This window comes from Heloderma suspectum, chromosome 3 (genome assembly GCF_057233095.1).
Source record: "Heloderma suspectum isolate Gila_16-S chromosome 3, 16-S_ref, whole genome shotgun sequence".
Lineage (NCBI taxonomy): Eukaryota > Metazoa > Chordata > Lepidosauria > Squamata > Helodermatidae > Heloderma > Heloderma suspectum.
In genome coordinates, this window is record NC_139460.1 from 286,614,847 (window position 1) to 286,642,444 (window position 27,598).

Sequence of the window (27,598 nt, forward strand, 5' to 3'; positions counted from 1 at the left end):
GGTCCATCTAGCCCAGTATTGTCGACACTGACCGGCAGCAGCACTCTAGGATTTCAGACAGGGTTTTTTCCAGCCCTACCTGAAGATGCTGGGGATTGAACCTGGGACCTTCTGCATGCAAAGCAGGTGCTCTACCGCTGAGCTATGGCCCCTCCAGTGAATTAGGAGAAGGGAAATCGATTTAGGGAGCTGGGATTTGCACATTGGGGCAGTTGGAGGTCTGAAGGTTTGAAAGTTGGACATTTTGAAGAAAGAAGGGATTGAGACATTTTATATTAGAATAAAACCAATGGAAAGGGGTCATATAATTTACATTAGCTTGGATCCAGACTTTGCTTCTACTGGCAAAAGTGGGCACTCCTGGTGGTTCCATATAGACATGCAGTCCATTTGGAGTCCACTCGGAGTAGAGCCTTCAGTGTATTGATTCCCTCTCTGTCGAACTCCTCGCCTGCTGATATCAGGCAGGCACTGGTGTTGCATTTTTGGTGCCTACTGAAGACTTTTTTACTGAAGAACCAAGCTTCCCTTGACTAACCAATAGTGGATTAATTGTCATAATTTTGATTTTAAAGATTTTAATTATGTATTTTGATTTTTCCTTCCTTTTTATTGTTCACCACTCAGGAATTTTTGGGAATGTAGAGCAGTATATAAATCTTGTAAATAAAATAAAATAAATAAATATGGAAAGATTACATTGAACCCAGGATGGTTTAGAATTACCCCTTAACTCTTCCTGCAAAACAATAAAAATGGGATCAAGATTGGCACAAAGAAATCAAATGAGCAACCTTTTGACATTAGACAATTTATTTTTAGGTCACCATCTGGCTCAAGGACACCCAAAAGGTCAAGAAGGTCACGATCCAGGTCACCTAAAAAGTCAGGGAAAAAATCCAGGTCTCAGTCCCGTTCTCCACACAGATCCCACAAGAAGTCAAAGAAGAGCAAACACTGACAAACTGTTAATTTTGATGATGCTGTCACTTACTGGAAATGCGGTTTTGTTTTTGTGCCTCAACAGTCTGTTTTAAAAAACAAAACAAAAAAAGCATTCCTATTTTTTTTTGTGAATGCACGTGTATACTTATGAGTAACTGCATCGGTAAACCTGTCATTGTTTTATATTGTACAAAATACCTTCATTGTGGCTACTTCCCAAGATGAGATTTTGTGTTTAGAAACTTCATCTGAAATGTGTGTAACTGATCTGCTGGCAGTAGTGATATTTTGTTTTAGAATGTTGTGAGTTAGGAAAGAAAAAAACACAATTGTTTCCCTCATCCCCCTTTTTGTAGCTTTGACAACTTGAATTAGATTTCAAATAAAATCTTAAAAGAAAATGTAAAAATTGTGTTTTCTTGGCCCCTGACATGGATTCTCCCCTCCTCATCCCTCCAGGCCATAGCTTCCTAACACACAGAGCTGCCAATGCAAGTCTCTGACAGGACTCTTCCATATGGTAGTCAGGTTAGAGAGCACTTCCAGGTATGTTAGGACCTATCGCATAAATATTTTCATTTGGCAATGTTTTGCTTAATACACGAACAATGTAGCAGCTTTGCAGTATAGATTATGTGCTTCAATGGTTGTTCGGGGCTATAGCTTGACGTTCCAGTCATAGATAGCCTGCAGACACTTTAAGGAGCCTTATCCTCTGCCTGCCTTGCTGTCTCACTTTAAAGTCTGGCAGCCAGAATGAATTACATGATGGTTCTTTCCAGAGAGATCAAGTCTGCTTCATCCACACCTCCTAAACAAGGTGATGGTGACCGCTTTGCTGGAGAGATATCATTGTTGTAGCTCCTCCTACCTAAATGGTGCTATTGATTTTTGAGCAGCAAAATACACAGTAAAGGAGGGGAAATAGGCTGTGGATATTAGGGTCCACAAACCCAAACTTAGGCTTTGCTCCTATGGCCACATCTGTTTGCCCATAAGTCCCTCCCTTTCTCTTGCCCACATCTCTTGAGCCATTCATAACAGCAGCAGCATATTAATGACTAGATTTTATATTTCAACCAAATGAATGACAGCACTTTTCTGAAAATGGAACGGCTGGTTTCTACTGTACAAATGCTTTGTGCGTACAGTTCTTTCTTCCTGCCTCTCAGATGTGAAACTTGAGGTTCCCATTTGAAAAACAATTCTTTCATAGGAATGTTGCAAGGTATACAGTTTTTCACTGAATGTGAAGATCTTTTAGTTGGCAACTTGGGTGAAATGGTATTGAGATCACAGTATTAAGTGTGTGAATTTCTTCTCGTGAAAATAATGCAAAGAAAATGGAAGCTACAATTCCCCTCCTAACAAATACTGTCAGAATGATCATAACTAAATAACATATAATGAATTGTCTTTATAGAGTGGGTTTTATTCCTGAAGATGACCTTGTAAATGCATTTTGTACTGAATTCATCCTTTGGCTGTGAAAAGTGTTGAAAAAGAGTAGAAGAAATTAGATTTTTTAACTTGTATCTTTTTCTAATATACTTGTATTCCTCCCCCGTTCTCCTCCCCTAATTTTGAATGCCCTTTTGTTTTGAACCTGCTTTTCTCCTTTGGCATTGATATAACATAGCACCTCCTCTGGGTCACTTAACTTTTTTTTTCCATGAAAGAAAAATCACAAAGGTTCACTGTTTGTTTCCTGGAGGAGTGGGTGGATTGTAATAAAAATGCAAAGTTTAAAGGGACGTGGACTCTGGTGAAGTGTTATTTTTAACTGTAATTATGTTGTTTACAGAGAACTAGGTGCTCTGTTCTGCTGAAGATGGGATTTCTAAGCGGCTTCAAATTTGTATACATCACAGGACAGTGACAGGCGAAAATCTCTAAAATGTACACTTTTTTTGCTTGGACTCAAACATCCTTTATCTAAAGTGCTTTCCCCTTGCTCATAGAGGTTCGGCTGATCTTCCATTCCTGCCAGTCTTGATGGTCTATTAACATGTCTTTAATTGGTGAATATAACCAATGAGTCAAGTAAAAGTTACAGCCCTAGGATTGTATCCCATGTTAGCCCTACTTAGAGAAGACCCATTGAAATAAATGGGAATTAAGTTAGACTAACATTGGATGCAACCTGAAGTTCTCAATTTTATTTTTTATTTACTGCATTAACATGCACCCTTTTTTCTAAGACAATATACAATTTTAAATATAAAAGCTAAAAATAAAAGGTACAAAGCACGAGAACTAGTAGTCTTTGCAGGAGTTGTTGTTATAAGCATCCTGGCCTGGGCGAATGAGAAGGTGCTCAGCGGAACTCTCCTGGCAGAAGCTGCCATTTACGTGATTACACTTACATCCCATGTTTCCTCCAGAGATCTTCATGCACCATGTGTAGTTCTTCCCCTGCCCCTATTTTATTCTCGCAACAATCCTGTGAGGTAGGTTAGGCTGAGAGTTAGCGACTGACCCAAGTTCACCTAGTGAGCTTCATAGCTGGAATGGGGATAATGGGAAATACCTAACTGTGTCCTAATGCTAATGACATTCCACTAGCGTAAGCAAACATCATGCAGTGTCAGTAGTGCTCAAGGGCAATAGGGGAAAGTGGCAATTTGTGCTGAATTTAGCAGCCGTTCTTTCTCATTGCCCTAGGAAATGCTGATTATGTTGCACGATCGTTGGTATATGCTAGTGCAACGTCATTAGGGCTAGCGAGGGAACGCAGACCCTTTAACCTGGGTCTCCTCTCAAGATCTCCATTTTTGGTGCACTGTAGTAACTGTATTCATATGTGAATGGATGTGTGGGATAACTGCTCAAACTCAAGATTTAAGAAGGGAAAAACGCTATTCCTGCAATTCAGGGAGGAGTTGCCGCATATCTGGGAGGTATGAAAAGGTTAATGCATTGACACTGTGGAGCAAAACTGAAATGAAAATCAAAAAGAACTGTTCTGCATACATCCTTAGTTATAATTTCTACATTTTCAGTATTGTATTTTATAATTTAAAGTGCTGGAGAAACTTCAAATATAAACATGGAAATCACCTGAATATGAGTGAGCAGTGTCTTTAATGCTAATAGCGAATCAAGTTGCAAGCTGAAAATTATAGGCCTTATAACAGCATGGTGGAGGGCAAATCAATCCACTTTATTTTTGTGCTCATTCCTGGCAGCTTATCAGAAGTGTTATTTGGCTTGCATTTCCCTCTTTTTGTTCTCTCCCAATTTCTAATTTCAGGAAAGCCCATTGTTAAAAATAGCCATCCAAAAGCTAATATCACTTAAACTTGGATAGTCATTATGGTTCCTTTGTAAAAAAAATTATTTTGATACTCTTTGTCTTAATCCATGCAGCTTGCCTTTGTTAATATGATAAAAAGAAAATAGCATATTTTATGTGTACAAAATGGGTTTACTGCTAGGGGTAAACCTCAGAAACACTAGGGCCTATTGGAAGACTTTTTGTTTTAAGAGCAATTTGTATGGTTGGGCGGTGAGTGAGAGGTGAAGAGAGAGAAACTTGACACATAGCGCCAAATTATGTGCTTCTTGAAGCCCCTCCCATTATGTTTTCTGTTTAATTAGTTCCTGGCTTAGTGGCCAAACTGGCAAACTATGGTTTGTGCTTTCCCTGCAAATGATAGAATCCTGGCTTGAAGGGCATGGTTTACCAGTTCTGACATAATGACAGTCTATGGTTAATCTCCTACCCAGGCACTGAGCAAACCTATACGTGCTGAGCTTCAGCAAGGTTGTGGCAAGTTGTGCCTTCAGATCACAGTCCTGGCCTTAAGAGATGAGCCAGCCTGCTTTGTCTTTAAAGCTCAAACAAGCCTTTCTCTTGTTTACATGCTTTCTTTAAATGTCTTAAGAGCTGCTGCAGATTTCATAGCTACTGGTTTATCCATGCAGTAACATCTCTGCCCACAATCCCATCAGAGAACTGCTAATAAAGTAGCTCCCTTTGATTGTTTTTAACACCCTGTGGCCTCTCTGGTGTTTTGAGGCCTCCTAGGTGTGGAAAAATAGCTGTAGCTTTCCTCCCAATGGGGGTTTCATGGTGTCAGAATTGCTGTTGGCTTCCCCTGGATAACAGGATAGGGCCCTGCATTCTGACCCTGGTGGGCTTGTCTTTTGGGAAGAGACCATGACTTTATTACGTTTGTCCCTAGTTTCCACTAGGACATCCTTGAGTGCCTGTTCTCCAAACAGCCAGGTGCCCTTGGAGGACTGACGCTAAATTAGAACAGAATGCTACGTCCACATTCCAATGCCTGAGCCTAATGGATTTCCAGGTAACTATGGTGGCTATTATTGCCCTGTCCACAAACTGAACAGACAGAGTTCTAGGTGATAAAAGGCAGAAACTTTTGCCAGTTTTAGTAAGGTCATATGCAAGGTGGTCTGATATAGATTTTTGTCCTGAGTAACATCTGTCCACAACAGAGAAGCCCTGTGGAGAAGGCAGATGAGGTGATGGAGGCCCTCAGGGCCAAGGCTACTGCCTGATGGGCCTTCTGAAAAGTGAAATTGGAGTTTCTTTCTCAGGAATCTTTGAGCGGAGTGTCACCATGTTTAAGCAGTATCACTCCTAACCGCAAGGCTGCAACAAGGGATACTTTCAAATCCTCCATGGCTTGCCATGGGGGGAGGGAAGGAATAAAACCTCTGGCCAATATTAGGGGCTTTCTTTGCTCTGGATGGGAGAAAAGATTCTGATTTTATGAAGATGTCAAAAGAAGTTAGGAAGGGAACTTATCTGGTGGATGTTTTAGATTTGAGTAACCAAGATGTTGGTGATGTGGGCTGTGCAGCAGGCTATAAACCAGGGATGGGGAACCTACGGATTCAGGAGGAGGGATCCAGCCCCTGACTTCATCCAGCCCCGGGGTGTGTCCTGGGAAGGCCGGAACTATTCCCCACCCCTGATGTAGACCTCAAGATAACATGGCTTTAGAGAGCAGAGGCAGGAAATCATGATTATTAAACTGTCTTGACTTGTGTGAATAATAACTGACCACTCTCTTTCCTCTTTCCAGAGGGTGAGTGGGTGTGACTGTATCTGTAGTGGCAAGGCCCTAGGATGAGTTGGCAACCTTCCAGAAGGTAGCAGATATGCATGAGGGAGTCATCACCTTATTCCTCAGAAGAGTGGAGGAGTGTCACCTTCACCTGCTTACAGGGTTTGTATTTTTAACTGTAAAAAAACCCCTTTTTTCTTTTTTTTCTAGAAAGGGGGAAGAGGGGGGAGAATCTGAAGAAGGCTCAACTTGTCTGCTTTGTTTATGGGAACGACTGACCCTATTTTGTTGTGGGAGCTGGTCAGTCAGGTTGCTGTTTACGGCTTGTTTAATTTTTTTTTGCAGAAACCGGTCCTGAAGAATAAATGAAGGAAACCCCAGAGCAATCAGCCTCACACGAGGAAAGCAATCCCAAAGGATCAACAGCAGAATTGACAGAGACTGGGGAAAGATTTGCAGATGGACTAGAAAAATGTGTCCCTTTCCATGGTTTGCTGAGACACTAGCACCGCATTCTCTTGCATGGTCTGCCATCTGATGGTCAGAGTTAGAACTGCAGTGAATATCATTCAAGATGGTGCTGCACTTGGGCATGAAACCAAAGGGATTGGATTAAAGGCAGCGGACTGCCTCCCAGACTCCTGTGCCGCAATCCTGCTCTGTTTCATCTGTTGAAGGTTGTGGCCCCTTATGCTGCTGCTGGAGATGGTCTCTTGCCAGGTCACCCTGAAGGTGGCAGTGGCCAGGATGTATGGGTTCTGGGTTGTGAAGGCTCCTGGCTGCTCTGTGGCTGAATGGATGTGCATGCCGCATACTTGCAGCTGGAGTCCGTGTAGCAGCTGGAGTGGTTTGCTTAATGCCTCTGAACATGTGGACATGCTGTGATTTCTTTTCGCTTGCAGGCTTGGAAGTGGTGCTCTTTCCTGTCTGGGCCATGGCCCAGAAGAAGGAAGAAGAGATGGCACCAAGGATAAAAGAAACAGAGAGAATGTATTTAAAGCAACAAGGCAGGAAGGAATAAAGATAGTGAAACATGGATCAAGAAGAAGGTAAGAAAGGTTCATAAGTAATGAGAGATATTATTAGAAGCCAAATGCTGGAAGACAGGAGCTAAAGAAAACAAGCTTTGCCCTGAGCAAAAGCAGGGAAACAATTGGGGAGGAGTCTCACAGCACTGACCTACTATTGAAATCTAGGTCACATCATCCCCGTCTTTCCTGGATGGTAGTAGGAGAGAGCCCACTCTTGGATGCTTCCTTCACACCACATGGAGAGCTTTGGACTTTCCACTTTTAAAGTAGGTAGATGCTGCTGGGTGGAAATAGGCCACCCGAGATTTCATTTGTCTTCCATTGGTGCGCCTTTTGGATCTTGCAAGGAACCCATGGTGGCTTACATGGTCCTCCTCCATTTAATCCTCACAACAACCCTGTCAGGTAGGTTAGGCTGAGAGTCAGTGACTGGACCAAAGTGACCCAGTGGGCTTCATTGCTGAGTGGAGACTAGAACCCAGGTCTCTCAAGTCCCAGTCCGACACTCAAACCGCTACACCGTGCTGGCTCCACTCCTCTTTTCTGGACCTCAGAGAAGTGGATGAGCCATGTTTCTTACATACCCTTTCACTAAGATCTAGACATTGTGGAAATAGAACTGGTGCAAGTCTTTGGTAAATCAGCCAGTAGCTGTTGAACACAGTTGTCTTTAAAACCTAACAAACGTGGTGACTTCTTTCCAACAACAGAAAACAGAGATAACCAGCTACCTCTCTGACTGGAAGAGTGAGAGCTGCTTCAAGTGAACATTCCACTTATTTCTGTGGTAACTGCATCAAGCGCGGAGGGGAGAGGCATGCAGTGCCGGCTCCAGGTTTCTGAGGGCCCTTGGGCAAGATGCCCTCAATGTTCACCCCCCTCAGTGAGTCTACCGTCTCATGCCATTGTCACCAGCTGCCGTTGCTCCTCATCTTCTTTCTCATCATTGCTACCACTTGCTTGCTCAACGGAGCGCCAGCGATCAAGTAGGCAGTTTCTGCTACTGCTCCTTCATCTCACCATCACCATTCTCTGGGTCAGAGCGAGAGGCAGGTGAATCAGCAGGTTGCAGTGATGAAGGGGAGGAGCAGGTCAGAGGGTCTCTTGTCTGTAGGCCCCTCGGCAGGCGCCTGACCCTGCCTACCCTGGATGACAGCCATGGATGCATGTCTTTAAATATGCAGTCAATACATCCTAGGGATCCCCAGTCAATGGCAGTTTTCTGGCCCATGCCTCCAAGTTGTTTGGCGGACATACACATCCTGGTGGCAAATGCCTGGCTGCAATGCAAAGTGTGAGGCAGCTTGAAATGTGTAAGCAGCTGAAGGGAAGGTAGACAGGGCAAACACACATGCACATCCATATCAGACTAAGCCAACCTTCCCCAACCTCCAGATGTGTTGAACCACACCTCCCAGCATCCTCCATTCAGGCAGCAGGGGTACAAGGTTGGGGAAAGCTTGGCGATGCTAACATTTTTCATTGAATTACACGTGTATCGCAAATGACATGTCACCACAGTTAGCTAAACAAACAAGCCACTTTTTCTTTTTTTTTGGTTTTGGTTTCAGGCAACAAAATGTCTCTCTCTAGCCTGACTGGAGCTTTCAAAAAGGTGCACTCATTTTTCTAGAGGGCTTAATGTCCTTGTAGTACCACACGTTGCTTCAGTGTAGAATTCCTATTTACTCAGGCTGTCTTGTACTGACCTAGTTTTATTTTTTTATTTCTTTCAGACAGTCCCCGTAGGGTTACTGTGATATTGTCTTGTCCCAATTATTATATTTTTAAAATTAATAGCTAGTGCTTCTACCCTGTAGCTTTCTCTTCAAAACATCTGTACTGCAGAATTTTGGATAGTTTGGAAATATCATTTTCTAAAGCCTATTCAGAGTACATTCCTCCTCCAAATTGGTTCACTGTTACAGCCTTCAAATATGAAAGGGCCATGTTGAAAATGTATATCTCTGCCGTTTTTGAAATGTATACTGAAAAACAATCTAACTAACAAACAATGCTTTACAGTTTGAGCCAAACAAATCAATTGAATGAGTTTCAGATTTCCCTCCTGAAACGATAAAGCTGGTCTAAATTATTGATCTAATCTATTAAAGATCGATCAATTCAAGTTTATCAATTCTTATCAATTATTTTCACTTTAAAAAAGTAAAGAAGGGAATAACTGCTGTTAGAGGCTTATGGTGGGAAACGTCAATTTAATTTCCACCAGGTTGAGACAAAATCACTCACCATCTTGTGAATATTTTTGGCAGTACTCTCATGTTTTTATTTTTTCGGTGTGTGTTGACTACTCCTTGTAAAAAATCTTCATTTATTTGTTTAAATAACTTGCTGTCCATATAGATCTGTCCTCCATGATGTCATCACAGCCATGTCTGATGCTACATAGGATTGTGATGTCCTCTGCATAGTCCTAAGTGAATTTAGGGAGGATTTGTCACCCCTCCAAAACAGGTAGTTGACTCAAACCTTTAAAGTGGAGAATATACACAGGTACCTCTAAATCCCATTTTACAACATGCTTTGTATGCAGAGGGTCCCAGTTTCAGTCCCCAGCATCTCCAGGTTGGGCTGGGAGCTGCTGCCACTCGATGTAGACTAGCCTTCCCTAACCTGATACCTTCCAGGATCAAACTACAATTCCCACCACCCCTAGCCAGCATTGCCATATGGGTTCAGGATGATGTTTTCCAACACATCTGGAGGTCACCAGGTTGGGCAGGGCTGGAGTAGACAGGACTGAGCTTGATGAACCAATGTTCTGACTTGTCATAAGGCAGCTTCCTCTGTTCCCAACGTACAATTAACCATTTTCAGTGTGAAAATACAAGTGATGCTGTCTGCTACATTTATGTTATTTGCTTTGAAACTCAACACTTTCTAAAAGACTGAGAAGCAAATGTTCATGGTATTTCTGGTTCAACAAGGATCTTTCCTCAAACATATAGTAGTTTTTGTACATGACAAAGTAAACTTTTGTATGTTGGTCAATGATGCAGTTTAAATGTCGTATCTAATGTTAGTTCTACTTAGAGTAGACCCATTGAAATGAATGGGATTTAAGTTAGACTAACCTTGGATACAACCCTAAGCTAGCTGATCTGTAGGAGAGGTTGGAAATGTATAACAAGTATATATGAGTATGCTGTATATACATGCTTATCTGACACTGATACCCCTGTCAGACTTTCTGCCCATACAGATTTGCTTCCTGGCATATGGAAGGGGAAGAAATGGAAGCAGTGACAGATTTTATTTTCTTGGGCTCCAAGATCACCGCAGATGGTGACTGTAGCCATGAAATTAAAAGACGCTTGCTCCTTGGGAGGAAAGCTATGGCAAACCTAGACAGCATAGTAAGAAGCAGAGACATCACCTTGCCGACAAAGGTCCGTACAATCAAAGCTATGGTTTTCCCAGTAGTAACGTATGGCTGTGAGAGCTGGACTATAAGGAAGGCTGAGCGCCGAAGAGTTGATGCTTTCAAACTGTGGTGCTGGAGAAGACTCTTACGAGTCCCTTGGACTGCAAGGAGGTCAAATCAGTCCATCCTAAAGGAAAGCAACCCTGAGTGCTCATTGGAAGGACAGATACTGCAGCTGAAGCTCAAATATTTTGGCCACCTAATGCGAAGAGAAAACTCTCTGGAAAAGACCCTGATGCTGGGAAAGACTGAAGGCAAAAGGAGAAGGGGACAGCAGAGGATGAGATGGCTAGATAGCATCACCGATGCAATAAATATGGACTTGAGCACGCTCCAGGAGAGAGCAGAGGACAGGAAGGCCTGGCGTGCTATGGTCCATGGGGTCACGAAGAGTCGGACACGACTTAACAACTGAACAACAACAACAACCCTTTGATCCAAGAAGTGAGATAAGTCCAGAGAGCTGTGGCATCAAAATGTTGGGGATATGGGTGGGGAACTGGCCTAGTGACATATACCAGGATGTGAATGTGCCTTTTTAGAACAAATGGAGGGTGCAATCCAATGGGGATAGCTGGCCGCCTCAGAACTCAGAGGCAACGGACTATCCAGTGTAGGGTGGGCAGAGTACAGAGGGGACTTTTTCCTCCATGCTCCAGCCACCCTACATTAGCAGATAGATGGATGATTTCGGCTGTCTAGCTGGAGTGGGTCAGAGCAGGGCGGAAGAGGCTGGACAGTGCATAGGAAGCGTTGTAATGACGCTTCTGCTGTCCCTGCCCCTCCCCCACCCCCAGGAATGTCCCCCTTTCCCCTGCTCCGTGCTGCTCTTACGAGGCGGTGGGGGCAGGGAGGTGGTGTTCTGGGAAGTGACCTCGGAGCGCTGGCTCTGAGGTTGGTTCCCGAAAACTGATTAATCCTATGGCCATCGAGCCGCTGTTTAGTGGCCATAGGATTGTACCCTTAGAATAGTTTTTTTGTAGTAGACATGGATGCAACAAACAGGAGGGGTAATTTTCAAAAGTGCTTCTGTCATTAAATTCGACATTGGGAGGCGGGGAGCTGGCATCCTTGTGCAGTCTGCAGTGTGGTTAGTCTCACCTACCATTAATACAGTGTCAGCAATACATACATGGCAATTTACAGGCTAACATAAGCAAAACCCCCAAAGGTCTTGCTCCAAAGTGCATACAATTGGAATTATGATTGTGGGCAAGGACAACAAAAGGAGGCAAAAGAAACAAATGACAAATATGATAAATGCAGTTATGTGGACTCAGTCTTCTTTAAGCTAGGGAGAATTAGGGTTGGAGGGATTTTAATATGTGTGTTATGAGCCTCGTGTGGCCCAGAGTGGTAGGCGGCAGTATTGCAACCGAAATTCTCCCCACGACCTGAGTTTGATCCCAGCGGAAGCCGGGTCTCGGGTAGCCGGCTCAGGTTGACTCAGCCTTCCATCCTTCCGAGGTCGGTAAAGTGAGGACCCAGCTTGCTGGGGGAAAGGTAGTCATGACTGGGGAAGGCAATGGCAAACCACCCCGCTACAGTCTGCCATGAAAACGCCAGCGCAAGCGGCATCCCTCTAGGGGTCAGCAATGACCCGGTGCTTGCACAGGAGGAACCTTTCCTATGAAATACCCCAAAATTCTGCTGATCTGGGAAAATGTGGCCTGTATCTGGACGGGGACTAAGGTTTTTTGGTCGTGGAGAAGGGTAGAAAAACAGGTCCCATAGGATGTTAAGACCTTGCACAACCCAAGAGGAGATGCAGACTACTTGCATAAATATTCTGGTCAGCCACTGTGCTCTGATTGCCTTAATTCCTCAGCTAACAGTTGTAAATTTCAGATCTTGCCTCAGGACAACTACAGAAGCCCCCACCATGAAAATATTTTATGCTGATTTCTAACCTTCCTATTTAAGCCAAATAGAAGGAAAAATAAAGAATTCAATGCCTTTTAATGCTGCAAGATCCTGAAAACCCAATATAGTGTAAGCAAGCTTGCTTACACAACTCTTTTGTCACCTTTGCTTAAGACCATCACCAAAATCCCCCTGGCTATTTTGCTCACCTGGACCTGTGAAAGCTAGAGATATGCACCCATCAACTCCCATCCTTTCCTCACGTCAGGAAAGAAAGAGAATTCCATTGTCATCTTTCTTCCCTTAATGTATAACACCTAAAAATCAGTTTTCCAACATCCTTGAGTAATCTTGGAAGAAGGATGTGTTTTGTTTTATTCTGATTACTACATCCCAAATTTATAGAGCAGGCAGTGAGGGAGAGAAGGAAAGAAGACTCCTTCCATCCTTTCTGCTCAGAAGAGCAACCTCCCCCCCTTTCCTCCCCCTTTCCCCCCCTTCTTTCCCAGAGAAGGAACCCAACAGAGCTTCCCATCACTTCACATGCCAGCAAATAAGGAGAGGTAACTTTTTGCATCATCTTCTATTTCCTTCTTTCTTTTCCCTCCTTTTCCTAATATTCCACCCAATACCAACTCCAAAATTCCAAGGCTTTAGCTCTTTCTCCATACTCTTCCTCCCAGAACCCTGCATTTGCTCTAAAACTCTCTCAATCCCCTCAAAAAGTCTGTTACTCCCCCATTCAGAAATATCAAGCTGAAAGTCCCCCCTACACACACTGTCTCTCTCTTCCTCTACATACACACACAATTTCCTATGCATCCCAGTGTACTTCACTATTTACTTTAAATGCTTGTCTTCAACCTTCTGAGTGTTAATGTATGATTCTAATTCCCCAGATGTATGTATAGTTCTATTTTCCCTGATGTCTGATTTTAATTCATTTTAAATTCTTCTTTAATAAATCAAATAATTGCTTTCAAAGACCTTGTTGTGGTCTCTGACTCTCAACTTTTGGGGGTACCAGGTTTTCCTAAGTGCCCAGAGTTCAACGCCAAAAGATCCTTCAGGTATGTGTTTGGTTTACATGTATGTGATATGCATGTCCATGTAAATTGAAGCATACTTCGTAACTTGTGACAAAAGTCTTGTTTGATTAATATGCCAAATAAATTGATTGAAGATGTATCAAGCTGTAATTGTAAATTACGTAGGTGGTTTTTTTTAAAAAGCCCTATTCATTCTGTATTGAAATTACAATATTAAACACAATTATCTGGCAGTTTTTGGCCTGGCAGTGTACTTAAAAAAATTATGCAGTTAAGTCACAATGAACATTTGGGGAAAAAAGATTCATTTTCCTTGAAGAATATTGTATTGCGCGACTACATAACTCTGCAAATGGGGAATTACTCATTATACTAATGCCCCAAGAATGTTCATAAAGCTTGTAGTGTTCCTTTGGATGGTAAATTTAAACCGCAACTGGCAAATTGTTTAATATTGTGTGTAGTTTAGATTTCATCAGTGGAATTTCACATTTAAACGGTGAATAGTACTACTGATGACATTTGATAATGTATAGAGGCTCCAGTGTTTATACGTGAACGGTATCCCTGCTATTTAATTTTTTCTGGGCGGAAATCCCAAGGAGTAGATTTGACACTATATTGGCCTCCCACATGTAGTAAAGAACCATTGCTTAAAACCTTGTTTATCCTCCAATTCTGAACCTAACTGGAAGGGAAGGAACATGTCAGGATTCCTAGGTACAGCCAGACGTGCTTAGAATTGCAGTTAATTTTGTGTGTCTTTATTATGTCTCAGTCACTTTAGATAGACCACTTTTGAACTCATTAGAAAAAAGGTGTCAAGTTCTTTGAGCATTCCTGGATACCTCTGACTAAAAATCAATTGATATGTCTTAGTATCAGCATTCATTGTTTTTATCTCTTCAACTTTCTTCTGTTCTCCCACCTGGCCTCCCCACACCTTTCCTGTACATATGGGGGGTGGGGAGCTATTTGGCTAGTTTTTAGACATACCTGGTATTCTCCCCTTTCTTCAGACTGATTGAACTGTGGCTTGGAATTACATTATCTGCAGAAAAGGCTTTGAAGTGCCTGTTTATGTGGTTATAAAACCATTAACTGTTTTGAAAGCTGTTTTAGTTGAAGAGAGCTATATAAATATTGTAAGTAAATAAATAAAACAACCCAACTAGCTAACTGGGACTGGTCAGGAATTGACAGTCGTTTCCTCAAGCCGATATATAAGAATGGAATATCTGCTTGTATGTTTGTACATTTTTTACATACCCCAAAGTACACCGGCAGCAGGCCTTCTCTGTAGCAGCACCCACCCTCTGGAAAACCCTCCCTCATGTAGCTTGGAAGGCAGAAAATGTGACATCTTTTAAGTGCCTCCTGAAAACACAGTTGTTCACCCAGGCTTTTCCTGGGCTGTAAGTAAATTAATCATTCTGCTCCATTTTACTGCTTCTAGAATTGTTTTTACTGTAGTTGGAAGGGTTTTTAATGTTGTGTTTTCAATGTTGTGTTTTTAATGTTGTGTTTAAATGTATTTTAATATTGATTGTGAACTGCTGAGGGATTTTATTATATTCTGCAGTATACAAGTGAAAAACAAATAATATGGGTTTTTTTGCTTTGATCATTTGAGTGATACCAAGAGGTCCAAAACTTTACTTACAGAGCAATCCAAAACCCCGGATCCACCTCCTAGGGAGGGATTAGGATAGGGCAGAGCCAGACTCCCACCGGCAAAGAAGAGCTCCACTAGGGTGGGGAGGGGCTCTGTTTGCCCCGGTGAGCCAGTTCTGCCTGTGGAAAGCAGCTGTGGAAAGTTCCTGCTGGTTGTGCTCCCACTGCAGTAGCAAGTGCAAGGCCCCCAAATAGGGCATTCTGGGGGTGGGGTGGGGTGGGGGTGGGCTAGTCCTAGGGATGTACGAATCCCTTAGCTGGCTCCGTGCAGGGGCATCTGTGGGGGGGGGAGGTGCTCCGTCCCTCCCCCCGGAATCCTGCCCAGCTGGCTCTGCTCCGCGGCCAAGCCACAGAGCCACCGGCCAGCTCCGGCCGCCCGCAGCTGGACATCCGGCCACTGGACAGCCCTGCAGGGACGCAAATGGCGGCTGTCATAGCTGCCACCATTTGCGTCCCTGTATTGAGCCGTGATAGGCTACGTAAATATTTATGTAGCCTATCATGGCAGGGGGAAAAAAAACCCAGCATACACGAATGGCAGTAGCCGCCATTTGCGTACCCTGGGTTCCCCCCCCCCCCGCCGTGATAGGCTACGCAAATGGCGTCCCTGCGTTAGCCGTGATAGGCTACGTAAGTATTTACTTAGCCTTTCATGGCTAGGAAGAGGAGGAAGCGAATGGTGGCCAGGATGGCTGCCATTTGCAAAGCAGCATGGACAGGAGCAGGTAAGTGCTCTGTCCCGCGCGCCTTTCGTGGGGTGGGGGGGCTTCATTCCGCAACGGGTTTCGGGGGGCCGAATCCACTGGCATTCGACCTCACTGAGATCCGTCGTGGAATTCTCTGACATCCCTAGCTAGTCTTGGCTTTGGTTGCACTGGATCCAAACCTGCTCCATTCCACTAAGGCAGTCCCAGACTAGCCTTGCTATGTTAGCTTGGAACTGCTCTAGCTAATCGCCCCATCACTTCCAGTGGAGAGATCTAAAATAAAAAGATCTGCTGCACTGAAAGGAGCCAGGAGACCTTGGGATAATAAGGTAGATCTGCTGCTTCGCTCCTCCCCAGCAGCGCAGGGATTGCACTGTTGGGCTGCAATCCTATGCACACTTAGCTGGGAGTAAGTTCTATTCATCTCAATGGGGCTTACTTCTGAGCAGGCATGATGTTGGATTTGTCAAAAACAAGTCCTGCCAGACAAATCTGATCTCATTTTTTGATCAAGTCACCTCCCTTGTAGACCGTGGGAATGCTGTAGACATCATATACCTCGACTTCAGCAAAGCTTTCGACAAAGTGCCCCATGATATCCTGATGAGCAAACTAGCTCGAAGTGGGCTAGATGAAACAACGATCATGTGGATCCACAGTTGGCTACAGAATCGGACCCAAAGAGTGCTTATTAATGGGACCTTCTCAAGCTGGGGAGAGGTAACGAGTGGGGTACCGCAGGGCTCAGTCCTGGGCCCAGTGCTCTTCAATATTTTTATTAATGACTTGGAGGAGGAGGTGCAGGGAATGCTGATCAAATTTGCAGATGACACAAAATTGGGAGGGATAGCTAATACTTTGGAAGACAGAAACAAAATTCAAAGTGATCTGGATAGACTGGAGTGCTGGGCAGAAAACAACAGAATGGCATTTAATAGGGACAAATGCCAAGTTCTGCACCTAGGAAAAAGAAACCAAATGCACAGTTACAAGATGGGGGATACGTGGCTCAACCACACTACGAGCGAGAAGGATCTTGGAATTGTCGTCGATCACAAGCTGAATATGAGCCAACAATGTGATGTGGCTGCAAAAAAGGCAAATGCTATTTTGGGCTGCATTCATAGAAGCATCGCTTCCAAATCCCGGGAAGTACTAGTTCCCCTCTACTCAGCACTGGTTAGGCCTCATCTGGAGTACTGTGTCCAGTTCTGGGCACCACACTTTAAGAAGGATGCAGACAAGCTGGAGAGGGTTCAAAGGAGGGCAACAAAGATGATCAGGGGACTGGAAACAAAGCCCTATGAAGAGAGACTGAAAGAACTGGGCATGTTTAGCCTTGAGAAGAGAAGACTGAGGGGAGATATGATAGCGCTCTTCAAGTACTTGAAAGGTTGTCACAGAGAAGAAGGCCAGGATCTCTTCTCGATCATCCCAGAGTGCAGGACACGGAATAATGGGCTCAAGTTACAGGAAGCCAGATTCCGACTGAACATCAGGAAAAACTTCCTGAGTGTCAGAGCAATACGGCAATGGAACCAATTACCTGGGGAGGTGGTGGGCTCTCCCACACTGGAGGCCTTCAAGACGAGGCTGGACAGCCATTTGTCAGGGATGCTCTGACTTGGATTCCTGCATTGAGCAGGGGGTTGGACTCGATGGCCTTGTAGGCCCCTTCCAACCCTACTATTCTATGATTCTATGATCTTTTGTTGGTGTTAGTTCTAGAAGGTGTTGCAGGTCTTCATAGAACCGATCAACCTCAGCTTCTTCGGCCTCAGTGGTTGGGGCATAGACTTGAATTACTGTGATGTTGAATGGTTTGCCTTGGATTCGTACTGAGATCATTCTATCATTTTTAAGATTGTACCCCAGTACTGCATTTCCCACCCTTTTGTTGACTATGAGTGCTACTCCATTTCTTCTAAGGGATTCTTGCCCACAATAGTAGATATGATGGTCACCTGAATTAAATTCGCCCATGCCTGTCCATTTTAGTTCGCTGATTCCCAAGATGTCGATGTTCAATCTTGCCATCTCATGTTTGACCACCTCCAGTTTACCTTGATTCATTGATCTGACATTCCAGGTTCCTAAACAATATTGTTCTTTACAGCATCGGATTTTCTTTTCACCGCCAGACACATCCACAGCTGAGTGTCCTTTCGGGTTTGGCCCAGCCGCTTCACTCTTTCTGGCGCTACTTGGAAATACCCTCTGCTCTTCCCCAGTAGCATATTGGACACCTTCCGACCTGAGGGGCTCATCTTCCGGCGTCATAACTTTTAGCCTTGTGATACGTTCCATGGGGTTTTCTTGGCAAGAATACTAGAGTGGGTTGCCATTTCCTTCTCCAGTGGACCACATTTTGTCAGAACTCTCTGCCATGACCTGTCCGTCTTGGGTGGCCCTGCACGGCATAGCTTATGGCTTCACTGAGTTACGCAAGCCCCTTCGGCACAACAAGGCAGTGATCCATGAAGGGGCAGTTATACCTATCAAGTCATAATTTCCCTCTTGTCTTAAGAGTTCAAGTTTGTTCTGTTTGTTTCCCATACTCTGGGCATTAGTATATAGACATCGAAGACCATGTGCTTCATAGTCTGGCTTTCTTCCTACATGTGTCTGAAGACTATTATTGGGCGCTATCAGAGCTGTTCTCTCCATTGCAGTGCATGCGCCTATGTCCATTGTTACCCCCAACATTACATCTCCCTTCCCCGTAGGATTCAGTTTAAAGCCCTCCTGATGAAGTTCCTCATGCTGTGGCCAAACACATTCTTCCCGGCCTTTGTGAGGTGCAACCCATCCCTTGCCAACAGCCCATCTTCCAGGAAGTATAGCCCGTGGTCCCAGAATCCAAATCTTTCTCGTCAACCCCACCTTTGTAGCCAGTCATTCACCCGGAGTATTTTTCGTTCCCTTTCTATCCCTCTTCTAACTACTGGAAGGATGGATGAGAAAACTATCTGGGCCCCAAAGTTCTTGAGTTTCCTTCCCAGAGCTTCAAAGTCTGACATGATCTCTTCGTAGGTCCGCTTGGCGGTATCATTTGTTCCCACATGGATGAGAAGAAAGGGATACCTGTCAGTGGGCTTTATGAGTGCAGGCAACCTTTCAGTCACGTCTCTAATCCGTCCTCCGGGGAGACAACATACCTGGTGAGTCCACGGGTCTTCGTGACATACTTGGGTCTCGATCCCACGCAGCAAGGAGTCTCCCACTACTACCACTCTTCTCTTCTTCTTGTTGTAGGCCTGGGTTTCATCGCCTCTGTCTGACTGACCTTCAGCCTCTTGCTCACTCTTATGCAGGTTCCCCTGTGATTCTTCCTCTGCAGGCTGTCCTCCACTCTCATCCGCAAGTACCTGGAATCGGTTCCACAGCTCCACTGCTTCCACTAGTGCAGAGTGGAGTCTAGTTCTTCTCCTGTCACCCTTTTCCAAGGAGTATCCTCTACTCCATTTTTCTTCAACTCAGCATTTCCCACTGCCTCATCTTGCTGTTGCTCTTCAAGCTTCTGGTCTTCCCTTTGCTGCTGTAGTTCCCCCATTCTGTCCAAGAATTCTTCGTGTTCTCTTATTCCCCGGAGGGTCGAAGTTGCCGCTCCAGTCCTCTTACTTTTTCTTCCAGCAGCATGATCAACTTGCACTTGTTGCAGGTGTAGGCAGTGTTGTTCTCAGGCAAGAAAACAAACATTGCACACACCTTGCAGGTCACCACCACTGGAGAGTCTTGTCCTTCCATTGCTTCTTTTCCCTTTTTGTGTCTAGCTTTGTGATTGTTCTAGACTAGCCTGTGCCTGCTCCTCTACTCAGTAGAGGTTAAAAGCAGAGTTCCACTAGTTTGGAAGTGTGTGTTACAAGACAAATAAATGAAAAAAAAGTTAGTTAAAAAAGAAAAAAAAGAAAAAAAAAGGTTAGGGGCCTCCCCCTTGACCTCCCCTGCCAAACTCCCCTGGCCAACTCCTGTTTGCTCCCCCTGTTTCCTCGCTCTCTGGGAGCTTGCTTGCTTCTGTAGTCCCTTGACCAGCTGGAGCAGCTTGCTCTGCTCTGCTGGGAGGCAGGAAACAGACTGAAGCTCCCCACTCACTCAGTTGCTGGGAGTACTCAGGCCACACACCCCCAATTCAGTTGGAGCTCTCAGAAGCACCTGGTGAGCTCACAGCCACTCAGAAGGATAAAGGGCAGCCCCCTGGGCTTCCTGCAGCCCACTTACCTCTTAGCTTCTGTCTCCTTTGTCTCTTCAACCACTGCAACTCCCCTGCCCAACTCCTGTTTGCTCCCCCTGTTCGCTCGCTCTCTGGGAGCTTGCTTGCTTCTGTAGTCCCTGGACCAGCTTGCTCTGCTCTGCTCAGCTGGGAATTTCTCAAGAAGGGCTCAGTCTATAGCCCTTCCTGAGAAATTCAAAAAGCACATTAGATGGATAAGGTCGGAATCAAGCAGAGACAATTTTTTTGAGACATGGAAACAACATATTGACTATGCAAACAGGAATAAAAATGACATTTCACCTCCATCTACATATGGATCATTGTGGAGAGACCTCTTGGCTGAAAGGGAATAACAGATTTTACATGTATGACTAAACATGATGGATGATGATGAATTATATTTCTATACCACCCAATAGCCAGAGCTCTCTGGGTGGTTTACAAAAGATTAAAACTTCCAAATTCAATATATAATATAAAAAACATTTATATTCAAAAACAATACAAAACAATCACCAATACAAATTCCAGGACTGGTTAAACCCATAGCATATGCTCTCAAATGCCTGGGAGTTGAGGGAAGTCTTAACTTGGTACCGAAAGAATAAAAATGTTGGCATCATATGGGCCTCACTGGGGAGAGTGCTCAAAATCAGCACCTTGCATTGGGCTCAGAAACCTGCAGGCAGCCAGCTCAAGCGGGCCAAAATTGATGTTATATGTTCAGACCAGAATTAAGCTATGATTGCCTGCTATCAAGTTACTGAATGAACTACACCATTTCCACATTGTTAAATGGTTCTGTATTGTTAGATTTATTTGTTATTATATTTTTAACTGATACAATACATTAACAAAAATAATTAAGGGAGCAATCCTATGGCCGCTAGACACTGTCTAGCGGGCCATAGAATATGCTCTATTCCGGGAACTGACCTCGGAGCATGGGCTCTGAGGTCGGTTCCTGGAAATCCAACCTCCCCCCTTGTCCACACTGCCTCGGAGGCAGTGCAGAGAAGCCCTGTCCTCCATGCTCGGAAGATGAGAGCAGACTAACTGAAAAGGGGCTGGGCTGGGGGCATTCCAGGGCGGGGAGAGTGGAGCTGCACTTACGACACATCCTATGTGTCGTATGGCAGCTTCCTCTCCTGGTTGGCCCCCCACTGCTAGACAGCTGAAAATGGCTGTCTAGCAAAAAAGACCAAGGCAGGAGAGGCGTGAGGGAACGATCCCCCCATGCCTCTCTTTGGACAGGCCTCCGAGGTCGGGGGCGGCCACCTATCTACTTAGGATTGCACCCTAAAACAACAATAAACCCTCCGCCAGTGTGGCTGCTCTCATCAAATTTGGCTGCTTTACTGTGTAATCCTATTCAGAAGTCCCACTGAACTAAATGGGGCTTACTCTCCAGTAACAGAGTATAGAATCACAGGCTTAAAGATTTTTTCTTTTTTAAATGGGGGGAGACCCAGTTACCCACATCACATGTAATTTGGCCCTGTCGTGGCTGCTTTCTAACATTCTCTTTCATTGTGCTTGAAACTGAGGGCAAACTCTTAAACACCCGTGAACTGAAATGTGGTAGGTCCACAGGCAAGCCACACAACATTTTGGGCTGGACTGTGAGCGGTCAGCCCTGCCCTAAACATTAAATATCTCCTTCCTCTCTGGGTGGTGTCCACATGAGGCTTTTATCGTGCAACTTACCCAACCCACATAAGAACATAAGAACAGCCATGCTGGATCAGACCAAGGGTCCAGCATTCTGTTCACACAGTGGCTAACGTGCTGTCAACGGGACACCCTCAAGCCACACGAGTGCAACAGCACCCTCCTGCCCATGTTCCCCTGCAACTGGTGTACATAGCCATACTGCCTCTGATACTGGAGGTAGCACATAGCCATCCGGACTAGTAGCCACTGACAGCCTTCTCCTCCAGGAATTTGTCTAACTCCCTTTTAAAGCCATCCAAATTGGTGGCCATCTCCACATCCTGTGGTAGTGAATTCCATAGTTCAACTATATGCTGTGTGAAAAAGTACTTCCTTTTTATCTGAATCTCCCACCAATCAGCTTTATGGGATGACCCCAGGTTCTAATGAGGGAGGGAGAAAAATGTCTCTCTATTGACATTCTCCACACCATGCATCATTTTTACATGTCTATCATGTCTCCCCTTACTCGCCTTTTCCCCAAGCTAAATAATCCCAGCTGCTTTAACCTTCCCTCATGGGGGAGTTGCTCCGGCCCCTTGACCATTTTAGTTGCCCTTTTTCCAGCTTTACAGTATCCCTTTTTAGGTGTGGTGACCAGAACTGTACACAGTATTCTCACTGTGGTCACACCATAGATTTGTATAAGGGCAGTATGACACTGGCAGTGTTATTCTCAATTCCTTTTCTAATTATGCCTAACATGGAGTTTGCCTTTTTTACAGCAGCTGCACACTGACATTTTCACTGAGCTGTCCACTGCAACCCCAAGATCTCTTTCTTGGTCAGTCAGTGCTAACTCAGATCCTAACAGCTATACCTGAAATTCATTTTTTGCCTCAACGTGCAACACTTTACACTTGCTTATCTTGAACTGCATTTGCCATTGAGATGCCCATTCTCCCAGTTTGGAGAGATCTTTTTGGAGCTCCTCGCAATCCCTTTTCATTTTAACCACCCTAAATAATTTGGTGTCATTGGCAAACTTGGCCGCTTCACTGCTCACTCCTAATTCCAGATAATTTATGACCAACTTGAAAAGCATTGGACCCAATGCAACCCCCCATGGGACCCCACTATTTACATCCCTTGATTGGGAGAATTTTCCCATTTATTCCTACTCTGTTTGTTTTCTGTTCTTTAACCAAAAACAGTCTTATTCCATGACTGCTAAGTTTGTTCAGGAGTCTTGGTTGAAGGACCCTCCCTCCTTTCCACAGAAAAACTGTCAGGGAGGAACAGTCGAACAGGGGCACGATGTCTTTTGACTGGTGGCACTAGGCGCCCCTCCATCTGGATGCACCCTCTGTCTGCCTTCCCATCCGATTCTACCCTATCCAATCAAAAACAGTATAATTATCATAATTATTTCAATTATTAATTAATTCAATCAAACCTTATTCAAGGTACACCAATTAATAATTATAATAATTAATTAATTATAATTAGAATGTATCATCCTCATTAATTGGGAAAGGCTGAATATCCGATTCTACCCTATCCAATCAAAAACAGTATAATTATCATAATTATTTCAATTATTAATTAATTCAATCAAACCTTATTCAAGGTACCCCAATTAATAACTATAATTAATTAATTAATTATAATTGGAATGTATCATCCTCTAATTGGGAAAGGCTGAATATCCGATTCTACCCTATCCAATCAAAAACAGTATAATTATCATAATTATTTCAATTATTAATTAATTCAATCAAACCTTATTCAAGGTACCCCAATTAATAACTATAATTAATTAATTATAATTAGAATGTATCATCCTCATTAATTGGGAAAGGCTGAATATCCAATTCTACCCTATCCAATCAAAAACAGTATAATTATCATAATTATTTCAATTATTAATTAATTCAATCAAACCTTATTCAAGGTACCCCAATTAATAACTATAATTAATTAATTATAATTGGAATGTATCACCCTCATTAATTGGGAAAGACTGAATAAGGTTAGATTGCATTAATTAATAATTGAAGTAGTTATGATAATTATACTGTGTTTGATGTAGCTGTTAACATCTCGCAGGGCTGTGCGGATATGGAGAAGGCGAAGAGCTCAAACTCCCCCACCTTGTGGCACCTGCTTTCCGGCATTCTACTGAACCAGCGCATCCTGGCTTGGGTTGCGGAGCAGAATTTACTGGAAAGAAATCCTGGCGAGAGACGAATCTTTTCGACGACGGGGTGCCCCCTCCCCGAAAGCCCAGCTGGCGAGGTCGGCTGCAGTTTGGAAACTTTCCCCCCAGTCCGCTTCCGGAAGGAGGGCCGGGGGCCGGGGGGAAGGCGGGCGCGCGAAGCGAGTCTAGCCGGGCTTTGGGGCAGACGGGCGCACACCCGCGGGAGGGCCCCGTGGGCAGCCAGCTGAGCTGCCCGTGCGCGCCCGCCCACTCCGCTTTTCCCCGCAGCAGTAGCGCCAGAGGCAGCCGGAAAATCGGCACAGCCCGTGTCTTTCTTAGGGGAGGGGGGAGGAGAGCCAGCGGACTGGCAGGCGCAGCGCCCAATGGGGAGGCGCGAGGCGGGCCGCGGGGGCGGGCGCGTCGGAGGCTGCAGCTCCGCGGCTCTTCAGTAGAGGGGGAAGCGAGCCGGGCGGCCGAGAGCCGCCGCCGCCGCCGCCGGGCTCCCGAGGCGCCGCGCTCTCCGCCTCCCGCGCCTCCGCCTCCCGCCGGGCAAGAAGCGGCTCGCGCCCAGAGCCTCCATGGGCGGGCGATGAAGCGGCGGCGGCGCTTGAGCACTGCGGAGCGCGCTGGCGCGAGGAGGCCGGCTGCTCTTCCCCGCCCTCCCCCCGCGCTGGACCCAGCGCCTGGCGGGCGCTCGGGAGCGATGGGCGGCTGGCGAGTCGCGGGGAGCTCCAGCGAGCCGCTCGCCTCGTCCTAGCGGCTCTTCGCGCCCGGCCTCCTCCTCCTCCCTCCATCGGCGCCTCCCGGAGCCCTCGCCGGTGCAGGGGAATCCAAGCGGAGCCGGGCACGCAGGAGAGGAGTTGATGCCGCCTCCTCCCCCAAGGGCGCCATGCACTTCCCCGGCGAGCGGGGGCTCCGCGGCGACCGCGTGAAGTTTGCCCGCTCCCCGCCCGCCTCCCGCGCCGCTCCCCGCCTGGCGCCTGGGCTGCAGAGCGGAAGCTCCCCGCGCTCGCCGCCGAGGGGCTGAGGGAGCAGCGTCGCCCCCCCGCCGCCCGCTTCCTGGGGTGATGCATTAACTTGGTGCAAAGGAGCCCCCTCCGCGCGCTCCCCGGCTGGGCACTTGCTGGCTCTGGAGCGCGGCTGCCTCAGCCCTGCGCAGGGAAGAGCAGCGGACGACCTCTCTGGGGAAGCCTCCGGAGCCGCGATGGAAGGGAGGACGGAAGGCGAGTTCTTCTGAGCCCGGGAGGGCAGGGGTGGCAAGCGGCGGCAGGAGGCGCCGGGGTGAAGCCAGGGCGCAGCGGGCATCCGGGGGAGCAACGAGGGGCGAAGGTAGGCCGGGGCGCCTGGAGAGACGGGAAGATGCGCTCTTTGCCCCGGGGAAAGCCCTGGCGTGTCCGCCGGCCCCAGCCCAGCCGATCTGCCAGCCCAGGCGTTGGCCTGTGATGCGCAACAGTTGGCCGGGCTGGTCGCATGCCCTGGCTCCAGCTCGCTGGCATGAAGGTTTTCCGCAGGAAGGCGCTGGTCCTCTGCTTGGGCTATGTGCTGCTGCTGCTCCTCACCATGCTCAACTTGCTGGACTACAAGTGGCACAAAGGGCCGCAGCAGTGCAGCGAACCCTTGCCGGCCCGCCGCACCCCCTACCCACAGCAGCTGCCTTACTACGCCTCTCAGTCCCGGTCGGACACCCGGGCCCTCTACGGGCCCCCAGTGCCCCTTGCCCGCAAGCGGCAGCTGGTCTACGTTTTCACCACCTGGCGTTCAGGGTCATCCTTCTTTGGGGAGCTCTTCAACCAGAACCCAGAGGTCTTCTTTCTTTACGAGCCGGTGTGGCATGTGTGGCAGAAGCTGTACCCGGGGGATGCCGTCTCTCTGCAGGGCGCTGCCCGGGACATGTTGACTTCCCTCTACCGATGTGACCTCTCTGTCTTCCAGCTCTACAGCACGGCTGGGGCTGGGAAGAACCTCACCACCTTGGGCATCTTCGGGGCAGCCACCAACAAGGTGATCTGCTCCTCGCCGCTTTGCCCGGCCTACCGCAAAGACGTCGTGGGCATGGTGGATGACAAGGTGTGCAAGAAGTGCCCGCCGCAGCAGCTTGGCCTCTTCCAGGAAGAGTGCCTCAAGTACCGTGCTTTGGTCATCAAGGGTGTGCGGGTCTTTGACATTGGAGTCCTGGCACCGCTCATGCAGGACCCGTCCTTGGCTCTCAAGGTCATCCACCTGGTCCGGGACCCCCGAGCAGTGGCCAGCTCCAGGATCAAATCCCGCCACGGGCTCATCCGGGAGAGCTTGCAGGTAGTGAGGAGCAGGGACCCCCGCATCCACCGCATGCCCTTCCTGGATGCAGGCCACAAGCTGAACAGCAAGAAGGAAGGGGGAGCTGGCTCGGACTACCACGCCTTAGGGGCCATGGAGGTGATCTGTGGTAGCATGGCAAAGACCCTGCAAACTGCTTTGCACCCCCCTGACTGGCTCAAGGGGAATTATATGGCCGTCCGCTATGAGGACCTGGTAGTGGACCCCATCAAGACTTTACGGCAAGTGTATGGATTTGTCAACCTGGTGGTGAGCCCGGAGATGGAGAAATTTGCCCTCAACATGACCAGTGGCCCTGGCTACTCCTCCAAACCTTTTGTGGTCTCTGCCAGGAATGCTAGCCAGGCAGTCAATGCCTGGAGGACAGCGCTGAGCTTTCAGCAGATTAAGCAAGTGGAGGAGTATTGCCACCAGCCCATGGCCATTCTGGGCTACGAGAGAGTCAACAGCCCAGAAGACGTCAAGGACCTCAGCAAAACCTTGCTCAGGAAGCCAAGATTATGAATGGGCTGTACGCCTTCTTCAGAAAGGGATTGACTGAGGGAGCAATCAGCAACTTTGCAGACAATTGCGTTGAGAGAGAGAGAGGTGGTGAAACATGTGGCTGTTTCTTAAGGACAGTTAGAAAGACAATTTTGATCCTCCAAAGACTACTGAGGATTGCACACATTCCTGTTTTTGCATTGCTGGGCTGTCATTACTTCAAACACACACACACACACACACACACACACACTTCAGTAAGTATTTGTAAGGCCTCTTTTCTTTCAAGCCCAAGTCACGTAATTCAGTATGTATCAGAATCTTTACATACTTATTGTTGTGATAATGACCATGAAGGACTTGCAGAGTTGCTGAGGTGTGTGTGCGTGCGTACGTGCGTGCGTGTGCGCGTGGTGGTGATGGTTGGAGGTTGAGATTGGGGAGTACTCAGTAAAGCAAAATTCAGAGGACTGGACTTTTGTATAAAGGTTTAAATGTGATATTAATAAAGAAATCAATAAAAGTTGCTCATTTTAGAATGGCTTAATTGTTTGGGATTTGCACATATTGATTATGCTCATCTTGAAAATACTGTAGATGTGCAGATGATGGTCACAAAATAAGTTGCTTAGGTTTTCTTGATAGCAAGTGGGGAATCATGGACTGTTATTTTCACAGTGTTTCCATCCCTGCCAAAGTTAGCAATGGCATTTAACAAGTACCATTACAGGTGGAAGCTTAGTGGCAAACAGTCACATATTCACAGAGATCTTTCAGGAAGTATTGCTGGGCTGAAAAAGAAAGTTAACTGAAATAGCTTTTGACTGCCACAGCAATAACCTTTGACCAGACTTACAACCTTTTGCCATTATAGTAATATTTATGTCTGTCTTGAAGTTTGGAGGTTACTGTACATACTAAGAATATAATCAAATATTTCATTTATATTATATACATGAACACAGCTATATATCAGTATTTCT

The 27,598-nt window shown here is 46.1% G+C and overlaps 2 protein-coding genes across 3 annotated transcripts in view; both read left to right on the forward strand.

Moving 5' to 3' along the window:
* U2SURP (U2 snRNP associated SURP domain containing) overlaps nt 1–1,354 on the forward strand; it is a 48,079-nt gene extending 46,725 nt beyond the window's left edge. For both annotated transcript variants that reach the window (XM_084847217.1, XM_084847218.1), the window contains exon 27: nt 823–1,354. In XM_084847217.1, the coding sequence (XP_084703343.1) occupies nt 823–961 (139 nt within the window). In that variant the 3' untranslated portion in view covers nt 962–1,354. The remainder of the gene's footprint in view (nt 1–822) is intronic.
* A 22,914-nt stretch (nt 1,355–24,268) lies between these two features.
* On the forward strand, nt 24,269–27,152 carry CHST2 (carbohydrate sulfotransferase 2). The gene has a single exon (XM_084842033.1). It carries the CDS (start codon nt 25,287–25,289, stop codon nt 26,634–26,636), a length of 1,350 nt encoding a protein of 449 aa, XP_084698159.1. The 5' UTR covers nt 24,269–25,286; the 3' UTR covers nt 26,637–27,152.
* Nucleotides 27,153–27,598: the final 446 nt, after the last annotated feature.